This window comes from Buteo buteo, chromosome 13 (genome assembly GCF_964188355.1).
Source record: "Buteo buteo chromosome 13, bButBut1.hap1.1, whole genome shotgun sequence".
NCBI classification, from domain to species: Eukaryota; Metazoa; Chordata; class Aves; order Accipitriformes; family Accipitridae; genus Buteo; species Buteo buteo.
The window spans coordinates 8,665,315-8,678,486 of record NC_134183.1 but is presented as its reverse complement, the minus strand read 5'-3'; the positions used below and the strand labels follow the sequence as shown (position 1 = coordinate 8,678,486).

Sequence of the window (13,172 nt, the reverse complement as noted above, 5' to 3'; positions counted from 1 at the left end):
GAGATGGGGAGGGGTATTGGGGGCGAGGGAAGAGCCCGTCCCTCGGGGGGGGTGGGGACGTTTCTAGTCAGGCTCTCCTCAAGACAGCCCCGTTGCTATGGCAGCGGGGGGCCTTCCATGCCAGGCCCTGCGCGGCGCAGCCCGCCGTCGCTATGGTAACGCGGGGGCCTTCCACTGAGGGCGGCGCGCACCATGGCGGCGCCCTTGCTGAGCGCCGCGCTCTGCGGCGTCCGGGGCGGGCGGGCCTTCGGCACGGCCGGTGAGCCCCGGTTCCCCGCGAGTGGGCAGTGGGAGCTGTTTGGAGGGGGTGGGGTGGGGGGAGAGCTCTCGGACGTCTGGGTTCCCCAAACGTGTTTGGCGGGGGTGGCACCGGCCCGGGACTGCGCTCCCGCTCTCCGCCCGGCCCGGGCTGCCTCGGCCTCGTTTCTTGCTCTCTGTGTAAAACGGGACCGCTCTCCGCTTCCAGCTGCGCTGTGCAGGCGGGCAGCCCCGCTGGGGCCGATGCCCAACGAGGATATCGACGTCAGCAACTTGGAAGCGCTGGAGAAATATCGCAGTTTCACTCGCTACTTCAGGCTGGCGGAAAAGGAGAGCAGGAAGCCCCGGTGGTGGAAGACGTACCGGCAGCACACCAGCCCCCCGGCAGGTACTCCTGGAAGGAGCTGCGCCTCACGGGGTTTTGCTGCTGAAGGTCAGGGAAGCTGTCGTTGGGGCCACGGGTTTGTCCCAAAACCTGCCCCATAAAGAGCTGCTGAAGTGCTTTGGCACAAGGTTGGCTCTTTTCTGATATAGAAGTTTGCAGAGCACAAGTGTCTTCAGGGGAAATAGATGGCAGTTTTCCAGAAGGAGGGAGGCTGGCCAGGACCTCCCAAAAGATGTGGAGCAGTGTAAAGAAGCAATTCCTTGGAACCCCACTAGTATCAGAGAAGGCAGACCAGGACCCAGAGCTTTAGACCTGCAGCAAATAATACACTTTGGCTGTTCTGCTGAGCAGCTGTAGAGACCAGGCCTGCTCGCTAGCTGGCAAACCTGTGGGTCTGGGAGTGCAAGGAGTTGGGGAAGGAGGAGGGAGCAGAAGGGTGGAGGTGCAGAGGGAAGGCAGAGGTGGTAGAATCAAGTCTCTGATGTCTTGAAGTTTGCATCTCTTTCATACACTCTCTAACATTTTGCAGGGGTTTTGTGTTTGGGTATTTTGGGTATTCACATTTTTCACTTTTATGATTTTTTACCCCTTTCTGAAGAGCCAAAGACCGACATCAGCCTGCCGCGTGATAAGCTGCTGCGGGCAAAGGAAATCAAGGAAAGAAAAAAGATCCTGAAGGAGAACCATCAGAATGCCGAGATGGAAAGAGCTGCGCGGCTCCGGACTGGTTTGTGCCCTGCCATCTCTTCTCCCTGCCCTAGCAACTCTGGGTGCCCAGCTGCTTCCTGCAGCGTTTCTCTCTCCTTGCAGTGCTGATTCCCCTTGATGAAGTCAGAGCTGAGTGGGAGAAGACCAGCGGCCCATTCCACAAGCAGCGTGTAGCGGAGCACTGTGGGATATTTCGTGACTTGTTCAAAGGGGCCACATTCACCCCCTGGGTTACCTTGAGGGTGGAGTACAGCCAAGAAGATGAGTACTTTGTGCCAGTCTACTATGGGAACATAGTGACTCCGTCAGAGGTGTGTGAGGGGAGCTGGGAACAACCTCAACCCCATGGGAAGCCTGTGTGTTTCTGTCAGATGCTTCTAACGGGCATTGTTTGTTCTGGGGGATTTCTTTTACAAGGGAATTTCCTCTGTGATGAAGGAAATATGTTTCTTGGGTATGATAAGGACAGAGCTTTGCAACAGGATCGTTGTCTGCCTGCAGGCTGGTGTTTAACGCTCCAGGGGGCTCTCCAGGTGGAGCTGGATTACTTGGTGGCATGGCTGTGCCCAGTCTGTGTTGCATCCTGGCCATGCCCATAACAAGTTCATGGTCTTTGCCTTGGGAATCGTGATCTGGTCGTAATGGCGCCTGTTGTTTGAGTGATTTACATTCTCTTTATGTTGCTCTTCTAGGCTTCCAGTCCCCCTGCAGTGTCATATGAGGCAGATAAAGGCTCCCTCTGGACTTTGCTGCTCACAAATCCAGGTAAGTAATGAGTTCTTTAAAAAAACATGTTTAAACTGGGTTGTTTGATTCTGCTTTTGATTAGCTCCTGTTTCGTTTGGCTGCACAGCCAGGGATGATGTGATATCTGCTAAATAGGGACATATTACTTATGTAGGAAAGACTGTAGCCTCCCCAGATCTCTAGCAGTTGAGAGATGGGACAGTGATACAACAGGACCTGTGTCACAGTGTAGAGGAAACAATTCCCTGACTCCCATCTTTTGTTTATCTCCAAACTCTTCTCTCCCTTGGCAGTCTGCCTAGGAAGTAGGTTAGCTAACTCTGTTCGCCCTGAGAAACCAAGGCGTGGTGAAGTGAAGCAACTGACCAAGAAGTCCTTTTAATCTTGGAATTACATCTGTAGAGTTCTTTGCTCCTCATTTTAAGCTCAATCCTATAAGAATGAGTTACTTTTGTGCTAGGAAAGGCATGCTGGGAGGTCTCGAGCTGCCCCCTCCTTTCAAAGCGGGTTTGGGCGTTTTCCCTTTGGGGTTGATGCAAACACCAGGATGTCCCTAAGTCACTTTTCTCTGTTTTGTGCGTTCACAGATGGACATTTAAGAGACACGGACTCGGAGTACCTCCACTGGCTGGTGTGAGTACTGCACATCAGAGCCACATGCTGCTTAGCTCGGGGAAAGCCCAGGCGGATTGTGCAGAACGACTCTTGGGAATAAGAGTTTGCTAAAGCGGTTCCGTGGCTTTCTCTGGTGCTCCTGCCATTGGCTTCTTTACCCCTGTGTTCTGGGTCCTGCTAAAGATGCAGTAGTTCCTGGTGTTGCTGCTGTTTGGCATTCAAATCACTGGGTGTGATTTTTGTTCCAGTGAAAGCAGCCTCTACTATCTGTTCACTTGTCAAACAGGGCATAAGTCATGTCAAAACGTAGCACAGAGTGATTTGCAATCCTGGTGTATCTGCTGGTCCTAATGGAGGGAAATGAATATATAGCAAAGTAAACTTCTTTGTGTTCAGGACAAACATCCCAGGCAATGACATCAAGTTGGGTAAGGAGATCTGCCATTACTTACCCCCTTTCCCGGCCATGGGAACTGGCTACCATCGCTTCATCTTCCTCCTCTTCAAGCAAGACTGCCCCATAGATTTCAGCGAGGATATTCGGCCGATGCCATGGTAATTCAGGCTCTCACTGGGCAGTTTCACGCTCACTTGGCTTGGCTGTTACTGCTTGTTATGATCGTGTGCTTGTTACTGCTATAGGAGAGCAGTTCCTTTTAATCTGCAGGATTCTTCAGGGCTGCTTTGAGTTTGTGTGTCGCCTGAAGCTACAATCCCAGCCCTGCAAGTCCTGTGGCTTTAAAACAGGCTGTTAAGAAAGTTGTTTGCCCTGCCTGGGGCAGAAACGTGCACAGAGCTGGAGAAGCTGGGAGATTTTATTTTGGTGGCTTCCTTTTCCACCTCTGTTTTATAGACTCTGGGGTGATGTGGGGAAGTAGTTGCCTACCAGGGTGCTGCAGGAAAAGAGGTTCACCTCGGCTCTTCTGCTTGTGTCTTGTTTCCAGCCACAGCCTCAAGATGCGAACCTTTAGCACGTTTGACTTCTACAGAAAGCACGAGGATGCAATGACCCCAGCAGGGCTGGCGTTTTTCCAGTGTCAGTGGGACAGCTCTGTTACTTGGGTCTTCCATCAGCTTCTCAGTAAGAAATGCAGCGTGCAGGGAGGGGGCCTGTTTGTGGGCTGGGACATGGCCCTGCGGGTAACGCACAGGGACAGTGAGCAAGCTGTGGCTGTAGGCTCTTGCCTTGTCCTAGCACTTGTCTGGGATCTCTTACAGCACAGACTGGGTATTTATTGAGCCATTCTCCATCAAACTGACAGCAGTCTGAGGAAGCGACGTCTAAAAGACCGTTTTGTATGAGCATTTTAAAATAACACCAAGAGCCTTCACCAGGGCCTGCTTGACCAGCCCTGATCTTGTGTGCGTGTGGGGGTCCTTGCTGCTGAAGGGGAGGGCCTGGGCTTTGGATCTGTGCTGTTCTACTAATGTTCTGCATCGCCCCTTTACAGATATGAGAGAGCCTGTGTTTGAATTCGTGCGGCCACCCGTTTACCATCCTCCACAGTTAAAGTTCCCGCGCCACCAGCCTCTGAGGTACCTGGACAGATACCGAGACACCGAGGAGCCCACCTACGGCATTTACTAGGGACCTGGCCTTCTCTCGAGGCACTCTGGTGTACGCTGGGATGCCGGCCTGGCAGATGAGGCTGCCGGGGCTTCCCTGCATTCACACAGCTGTGCAGCTGGGAGCTGCCTGCACCTCTGGAGGGAGACGACAAAGTCTCAGCCCCTTGGCTTCCCGTTCCCCTGTGCTGGCAGTGCTGGGAAGTGTGCAGCTGAGGGCAACAAGTGTTTGCAGTGCTGGCAGCTGTGTGATCAAAAGGCTACTTAAAGAGGACATTCATAGATGAAAGCAAATCTATGGCCAGGCTGAAATCTTGCTACTGATTCTGTAGCTGAGCTGATCAATAAGGGAGGCAGGGTATTGCCCCTGGAGATAATCTGCCTTGCTTCTCTGCAAGGATCACAGTTCTCCTTTTGCCTGTTTATGGAACAAACAGAGCCAGGCCAGCCTGAATTTCCTCCTCTTGCAGCACTGCGGTTCAGGACTGTGTTCGCTTTCATTTGTGCAGTCCTCTTAAAGAGATGAGTCTGATTAAATGCACTCTGAGCGATGCTGGCAGAGCTGTCTTTATTGGGAAGAGCTTGGTATCCTGACCAGCTGGCGCAGAGCTGGGGAGCTCAGCAGGGTGCAGGGGAGAAGGGCAGCCCTTCACCTGGCCTGGGTCGCTTTCCCCTCTTGGATGTTGTAGGGTGGGAAGTGCGCGGTTAGGCAGGTGGTAGACCTGCACAAGGTCCACGTATGTGGAGCTGGGTTCTCCCAGCAGCTACCCAAGCACGTGGACTTCGGTCTCCTTCCCCTCGCTCCCCGGGCAGCATGTACCCAATGTGGATAGGTGGAGCAAAAGCAGATCTGCAGAGCTGCCGGGGTTGAGGCAGACTTGCGGTGGTGGCCTGGCACTCTGCAGCTGCTGATCCTGTACCCAAGCTGTGGAGAGACTCTGCTTTCTACTGTGCTCTGCAGGGCTCTTTGTGCATCCCTCGTTCACATCTTTAAACCCCCAAATACCAACATGCTGTTGCTGTTGCAGCTGCCTGTTTCCAGCTCTGGTTCCTGGTAACCTTCTGAGGTTTCCATCTTCCTCAGGAAATAAGAGCCTCCAGCAAAGAATGAGATTGAAATGCCCCCCTGCTGCTGTTGCTCAGGGCTGTTACCAGCTACGCCTGAGCTCCCTGAACTCTTCTTCTGCCCCAAAGGGTTCTGGGGTCTGGTTTAAGCTGGGGTGAATTAGCTGGTGGGGTGGCCACAGTGGGAGTGCAGGTGTCCTGTGGTTCCAGGCAGACACACAGGTCATGTTACACCCCTCTCTGAGCTTTGAATAATTAGTCAGAATTTGCAGATTTGGCCCAAATAAATGTTTTGGAGGCTGAAGATATGCTAGGACATGCAGGCAATTGTGACAGATCCCAAGTCACCTCCTGAGTACAGGGGTGGTCTGGAGGGTGGCTTTGAGCCTGCCAGTGATGCAGAAACTGCTCTGACCCCCCAGCAGCCCACTGGTGAGCGGCCCAGCTGCAGCACAGACCTCCTGCCCACTTACCCTTGGCTGTGCAGGTGAAAGCAAAGCCGCGCGTGTGGGGAGGCTGCAGAACCGTTGTCAACCGAGGCCATCCTGCCAGCATTCAGCTGCCTGGGAGTGTGTGCGCGAGAGATAGCATGTCTGCGAGGGTAAGGAGATAAGGTTTGGACTGGAAGGTTGGGAGCTTTTTCTCCTGAAGCTGAACTGTATGAAGACAAGGTGAAGGTATGCAGTACACAGACACCACAATTGCCTCCAGGCAGAAGATTCCACCTGCTACCTGAGCAGGAACTGATTGCCCAGGTGACATCTTTCTTGCGGTTTGGAGTACTGGTGTGCACGGGTGTTGCAAGGAACTTAGCAGGAAAAGGAGTGGTGGGTGTGCATGGGGGCATGTGCAAACAGCAGGAGCTGTAGTTTAAAATGGAAAGATGCAAGGGCGGAATGTGGCCCTGGCTGGCTGCTGGCATGTGTCACAGCCCTTGTCACTGCAGAGGGAGGTGACATGGCTGTAGCAGCAGTGGGTGCCCCTTTCTGCTGGGTCCCAGGCTCAGATGCCAGGAGCGCAGTACTGCGCCGTACTGCGGTCTCTCTGCCAGGGAGGACTGCCATGCTCTGCTTGGGGACCCACCCCTGGCAGAGGTGAGGATGCCATGAAGTTCCCTCAAAGGGCAAAAAAGGAGTGAAATCAAATAGTACATCATATGTGTACCTGTGCACAGGCATTCACAGAAATGCACATTGCTCTGAACCTTGTCAGCCTCTTGCGTGTGTCTCCCTGTGCTGCCACTGCAGCATTTCATCCTCTCCTGCTGTGCTTTGCAGCTCTCCCTGTCCCAAGGGGGGAGCAGCTCCAACCCTCCCCATCTTCTCCCCAGTGTGTGGCACAGCCAGCATGGCCAAGGACCGAGGGGCACCCACTGGGTGTCACTTTAAGAGCATGCCTGGCTCGGAGCCCTGACCCGCCTCTGGGCTCAGCGTCACCATCTCTTCCTCCTCTGCACAGCTGAGTTTCTATTTCCTCGGCTTCTTTTGCTGGCTTCTTTCTCCCATCACCCCAATCCCTGGCGCAGGCAGGATGGCATCGCCCATCTCGCAGAAGCTGGAGGAGAAGCTGGTGTGCTCCATCTGCCTGGAACTATTCAGGGTGCCCGTGACCTTGCCCTGCGGGCACAACTTCTGCAAGTGCTGCATCAGTGACCACTGGCAAAAGCAAGAGCGGGTGCCCACCGGGGCCGAGAAGGGCTACACGTGCCCCGATTGCCGCAGGACCTTCGAGCGACGCCCAGAGCTGGAGAAGAATGTCACCCTGTGCAGCGTGGTGGAGGTGGCGCAGGATGGCGAGGCGCGGGTCTCGGGCGCAGAGAGGTGCGAGGTGGCCCGTGGTGAGCTGTGCCCGCAGCACGGGCGCCCGCTGGAGCTGTACTGCGAGGATGAGCGGCGGTGCATCTGCTGCGTCTGCACCATCCGGCAGTGCCACCAGCACCAGCGGGTGCTCTTCGAGGAGGAGCGCTCTAAAAAGCAGGTGGGGACGATGGGTGGCAGGACTGGGGTGACGAGTGGGGCGAGCAGGGGGAGTTGCAGCAGCTCGGACACGGCATGACATCCACCTCCCGTGTCCCGTGCACTGCTGTGGGGACGTGGTGTGCCTCCATGTGCCAAGCTGTGTCCAGCCTGAGCTGAACAGGGGGCTGGTACGGGCTCTGGCCAGGGAGATGCCACCAGCACCCGGCTGCTCCCTGAGTGTCCTGGTTTCAGCTGGGACAGAGTTAACTGTCTTCCTAGTAGCTGGTGCAGTGCTATGTTTTGTGTTCAGTATGTGAAGAATGTTGATAACACGCTGATGTTTTCAGTTGTTGCTCGGTAGTGTTTAGACTATAGTCAAGGATTTTTCAGCTTCTCATGCCCAGCCAGGGCACCTGACCCAAACTGGCCAACGGTGTATTCCATACCATGGGACGTCCCATCTAGCTTAGGAACTGGGAAGGGGGGGGCAGGGATTCGCCGCTTGGGGACTGGCGGGGTGTCGGTCGGCGGGTGGTGAGCAATTGCCCTGCGCATCATTTGTACATTTCAATCCTTTTACTACTACTGTTGTCATTTTATTAGTGTTATCATTATCATTATTAGTTTCTTCTTTTCTGTTCTATTAAACCGTTCTTATCTCAACCCAGGAGTTTTACTTCTTTTCCTGATTTTCTCCCCCATCCCACTGGGTGGGGGGGGAGTGAGTGAGCGGCTGCATGGTGCTTAGTTGCTGGCTGGGGTTAAACCACGACACTGAGAAACCAGGAGCTGCCTGGAGCAGCAGAGCACTGGGTGAATCCAGCAGCACTGGATGAACGGTGCCATATGTGTTTGTGACTCCCTTGATCTAGAGGAAACAGCTAAAAAAAGGGGTGAAAGACAGCACAGGGTTTCAATTCTCAATGACCCTGGATGCAGCCTCTCCCTTCCCAAACCACCTCCTTCCCTGCGAGCCTTGTCCTGCAGCCCTGAGAGGGCTCTCAGGGGCTGGGTGGGCAGCAGCATGCTGCACCACAGGATGTTGGTGCCTTCCTTTGCAGGCCCTTTTGAAAGAGTCCCTGGAAAAAGCCGAGGAGGAATCGGAGAGGATTGAGCAGGCAATGCAGGAGCTGGATGAGCGAACACGCAGCATCAAGGTAACACCGCTGCCGCCTCCGTGCTGGGCGCAGGACTGGGAGCGTACTGGCTCTCATGGCTCTTTCCCATCCAGGACTCCTCTGAGGGGCTCAAATCAGTGATTCTGAGCAAATTCACCTACCTGAGGAAAGCCCTGGAGGATTTCCAGTGTTGGACAGTGGCCAGGATTGAGCAAGAGCAGGCGGCGGCACTGGGGCGCGTGGGGGAGGACTGGAGCTTCCTGAAGGACCACCTGGACGTCCTCAACCAGTACAGGGAGAAGGCTCAGCGCCTGCTGGCCTGCCCTGACAACAGGACCTTCCTCCAGGTACCATCCCGGCTCCGTGTCACTCCTCTCACCTGGGTGCTGCTGGCACCTTTCGGTAAGGGCAGAGACATGGTTGACCCCTTCCCCCGGGGGGATGCATCCTCAGCCCGGCTCATGGATGTGATGGGGCTGTGGGGAGGAGCTGCTTTTGGAGGGGGTCCCTGAAAAGTTGGGGGGGGCGGTGCTGGATCAGAGTGGATGATGCTGACTGCAGGGCCATGGGCAGCATCTCTCACCCCCAAACTGTTCAGCAAGGCTCTGCCACCACTAGCAAAACACAGATGCCTGTGGCATGGCCCCTCTGCTCCCCACAGCCTCACGCTCCCCTGGCGACTGTCCCCTGACCCCATGCACCAGCCGCAGCTAATGGCAGATGTTTTGGGGATGCCCCCATCACCCACTGGGGAGACGCGGCATGTGCGGATGGGATTTGGAGCTGCCGATCCTCCCCAGGCCAGTGCATGGTTGTCTGTGTGTCTGTCTGCAGGAGTTTCCTCTGCTCCCATCTCCGGAGAGCCCAGAGGCACTGGTCCCCATGGAGTTTGATGTGGCCACCACGGTCGAGCCCCTCGTTGAGATCCTTACTAACATCTCCAGGCTCCTGCCCAGCTCTGTGGCCCCAAAAGCCCCGGATCCCGTTGACCAAGGTAACCTTCTTCTCACAGGGCCACCCCAAAGGGCTCCAAGTCATCCTGAACCACGGCCTGGCCCATGTCACCATGCTGGAGACACAGCTGCCAGGCACAGGGGGGTGGGATGGGGTCACGCATCTATGGTTCAGGAGATGGGTATCAATGGGATGGAATGAGCTGGGTGGCTACCCTATGGCCCCTCCTTGGTGGCAATGCCAAGCCACGGTGACACGTGTCCGCTCCCAGGCTTAGATACAATGGACTTCCTCCTTCTCCCATCAAAGCCAGGAAGGAACAAGTTTTTGGGTGGCATCACTCAAAATGCCTGTCCCCATCCTCCACAGGACCGGTGCATCCCCAGGAACCAGGGGTGAAGGTGGTGGCTCCTCTCCCCGAGTGCCAGCTCCGAGCTGAGCTTCTGAAGGGTGAGGAGTATGTGGGGGTCTGGCAGGACAGCACCCCGCTGGGGTCCCCAGCAGGCAGAGATTTCACTGAGCCAGGCTCTTCCCTGGGAGGAGGGTGGTCGTGGCTGCAGGGACAGGGACTCTTTCCCTGGTTCTCCCAATCTGTCTCCCCAGATGCAGAGAAGGGTGGTGCAGGGCCGGGGCAGATGGGCTGGGGGACACTGCATGGCCAGGAAAGGGCTCATTAGGGGGATTAGCGGTACCAGGGAACACTTTCCCGTGGAAACTGGGGCTGTCGGTGCCCAGCACTGGATCAGTTGCTGCCTTGGATCTTGTCCTGTCTCCTTCCCTCCTTTTCACCCACCTTGGGCGTCTCGCCTGGGCAGGAGCAACATGCCTGTTCCTGACAACCCATATTTAGATGCAGCGCTCTCCCGCAGGCAGGCAATGTCAGCAACTGGCAAGCGAGCACTCACAGGGAGGTGTGGTGGGCTGCCCCGGCTGCCCTGCATGGCACAGCACCAGTCCAGACCCCTGCCTGCAGACCCCTGCCTGCAGACCCCTGCCTGCAGTCATTGCTCTCTACCCAGGGATATGACCCCAGCGCTCCCAGCCACAGTCCATCGTGTCCCCTTCCCTCCCTGAGGCCATCCCACTGCCATTCCTTTGGGATTTCCTCAGTGCTCCTTTTCCCATCTCCTCCCTGTCAGGAAGAGGGTTGGATAATGTTTAGGGTATGTTGGTCATGTCACTCTTGCCAGGGAGGCAATCGATGCCTATGGGACCTGTAAGGATTCCTTTCATTAGGTCCCACAAAGCATTCTCAGGGTTATTAATAGGAAAACAAAATGTTATTTATAGGCAGCAGGCATGAGCCCAGCGTAGCTGGCCAGGCCGGGTTGTTGTGGGAGGAAGGTGAGGTGCTGGTGGCTGGCGAGTGCCCTCAGCAGGGGGAGTTATTGCAGCCCGTGCAGAGGAGAGTAGCTTCTCGCAATACCATATTTGCTCACTTAATGCCTGTTTTTCTCCCTCTCTCCCCACCCACGCTCATATTTTTTACTCTTAAAACCAAGCACATCTCTTCCAAAATGATGGAGCCACCGCTGCTTGCTGGCTGTGAGCTGGGCTGTGCAAGGACTGCATGAAGTGTTGTGTCTTGGAGCCTCGCCAGCTATTTCTGGGCTGCTTCTGTTCCTTCTAGCAGACGGGTGGGCAGGTATCGCATCTCACCCGACTCCCCTTCTCCTCCAAGCATGCTGTAACTTGTTCCCTTCTATTTTGGGAGCCAGCGCTACGCAGTTTAAACCACATCACTATTGAGGGGGGGGTTCACACCAAGGGCGTAAAAGTCTGATGAAGCATTTCAGCCCCATCCACGCCGTTACTCTCCCCAGACCACCGCAACCTGACCTTCGATCCCAAGACGGCCAACAAGTACCTGGAGCTGTCAAAAGGTAACCAGAAGGCCAAGCACAGCCCCAGCGCCGTCTGCGGGCAGCAGGAGCAGGGATCTCGCTTCAAGCCCTGGCAGGTTCTGTGCACGCAGGGCTACAGCCATGGCCACCACTACTGGGAGGTGAAGATCTCCAGCCACTCCGTCATCCTGGGGGTGACCTACCATGGTCTCCCCCGAGAGCAGCAGCAAGGCCACAAGTTCAATATCGGGCTGGACGGGGGCTCGTGGGGGCTGCAGGTGCGGGAGGATTGCTACCTGGCCTGGCACAAGGGCCGGGCAGAGAAAATTCAGGAGCAGCTGTATAAGAACCTGGGGGTCAGCCTGGATTACAGCAAGGGGGTCCTCTCCTTCTACGGCCTCGGGGAGAGGATGCAGCTCATCTACTCCTTCCACAATGTCTTCACCCAGCCCCTCTATCCTGTCTTTTGGCTGTGCGAGGGGCGAGCGGTGACCCTGGGCCACAGGGACTAAGATGGAGCTGCCGCGCTGCTCCGTTAGCTGGGCTGGCAAGCCCCAGGCTGGTGCCGTAGCTGAGCCGCGGCCAGCGGCTGTCATGGTGGGAGTGCAACCCCAATGCCGAGGCAGGAGTAGGGTGCAGTGTTTTAATGAGAGCTGATGAGGACAGACATGCAAATTAACCCACTCGAATTTGCATATGCAAATATCACCCTGGTGACAAAAGTTAGGGCAGGGAAAGGATGCAGGGCTAAGGGCTGTGCCCTCGCGGTGGGGATGAATCCCCCGGTCACTGTGCATGGGGGCACGTGTGGGTGCCTGTCGCTGCAGATGAGGCAAGAGTGGGGGATAGGGAGGGTGCAAGAATGAGCTTTTTCCTTTCTCCCATCCTGGCCTGGGGGAGATTTGGGGAGAGGGGTACTCTGGAGGGGGTTGCTGCAGCCACGGAGTGCTGTGGAGCAATGCGGGTCCCCCAGCCTCACATGCAGGCAGGTCCTGCTCCCCCTCCCTGTCCCCTCTTGCTGCTCTCGGACGTAGCAGAGCTACTTTTTGGGGTGTCACGCTGCGGTTGCTCTTTGTACAAAGCTGCTTTGCCCAATAAAGCTCTATTTTCCTACCGCTTTGACCTCAGTGCTGGTGGTAGCTGTGGGGACCAAGCAGCACTGGGAGGGGGGCAGCTGTGTGCCCCTGCTCCCGCACCCATCCCTGCAGGGCCCCATCCTGCCCCTCCACATCCTCCTGGGGCCGGCAGCAGGGACCAGCCTCGTGTAGTGACCAGCTGGCGGCAGAACTAGAAGGTGCTTTATTTATAGTAGCACTGCGATAAGGAAACCTGGTTTCCTACAGCTCTGCCCCAAGGTTGATCTGGCGCAGAAGAAAATCCAAAGCTTTGATTGAAGCTTTTCCAAGGGCAAGGCCTCAGGTCCGGCATCTCCCCGTACTCCCACGGGGATGCTGGTGAGGACTAATGGGGCGAAACTGGGCACTGGCTTCAAAGGTGCTGGGGAGGTGCAGGCGTACACATGGGGAATGAATCACATCAGCTTGTTTCCTTTGGGGAAAAAAGGCTTAAAAGCATCAATCGCCTTCTTCAAGGACAGATGTGATTTGTCCTGCCGTGCTTCCTCCTTCACTCCACACCTCCCTGCTCCTCCCAGTCCCATCCTTGGGTAGGAACTTCGGCTGGCATGGATGAGGAATCGTCTGTGTACCTTGCACAGGAGGTGTCCAGAGATCCCGTGTTTACCAGGCAGCTCCCCATACAGAAAGCGCTTTGGTGTCTCCCCATCCCTGCCTGGTGCCTGCCGGCTACTGCTTGACCCTGGAGGAAGAGGGGACAGGGGCTGAGCCAGGACCCAGGCACTGCAGCCCTTGGGTATGGGAATGGTTGACATGGGTCCATGGGCACAAAGGCTGGCAGGAAAGCATCTGCACCTCTGTACTGGGGGGGGGGGAGC

The 13,172-nt window shown here is 56.0% G+C and overlaps 2 protein-coding genes across 2 annotated transcripts; both read left to right on the top strand.

Moving 5' to 3' along the window:
* The first annotated feature begins 174 nt into the window (after nt 1-174).
* Nucleotides 175-4,845, top strand: MRPL38 (mitochondrial ribosomal protein L38). The gene is made up of 9 exons (XM_075044563.1): nt 175-259; nt 467-646; nt 1,242-1,370; nt 1,454-1,662; nt 2,044-2,116; nt 2,686-2,731; nt 3,110-3,268; nt 3,658-3,794; nt 4,165-4,845. Exons 1-9 carry the CDS (start codon nt 193-195, stop codon nt 4,299-4,301), a joined length of 1,137 nt encoding a protein of 378 aa, XP_074900664.1. The 5' UTR covers nt 175-192; the 3' UTR covers nt 4,302-4,845.
* Nucleotides 4,846-4,990: 145 nt separating this feature from the next.
* Nucleotides 4,991-12,328, top strand: TRIM65 (tripartite motif containing 65). The gene is made up of 7 exons (XM_075044562.1): nt 4,991-6,099; nt 6,870-7,321; nt 8,364-8,459; nt 8,534-8,767; nt 9,255-9,414; nt 9,744-9,824; nt 11,198-12,328. Exons 2-7 carry the CDS (start codon nt 6,875-6,877, stop codon nt 11,728-11,730), a joined length of 1,551 nt encoding a protein of 516 aa, XP_074900663.1. The 5' UTR covers nt 4,991-6,099; nt 6,870-6,874; the 3' UTR covers nt 11,731-12,328.
* Nucleotides 12,329-13,172: the final 844 nt, after the last annotated feature.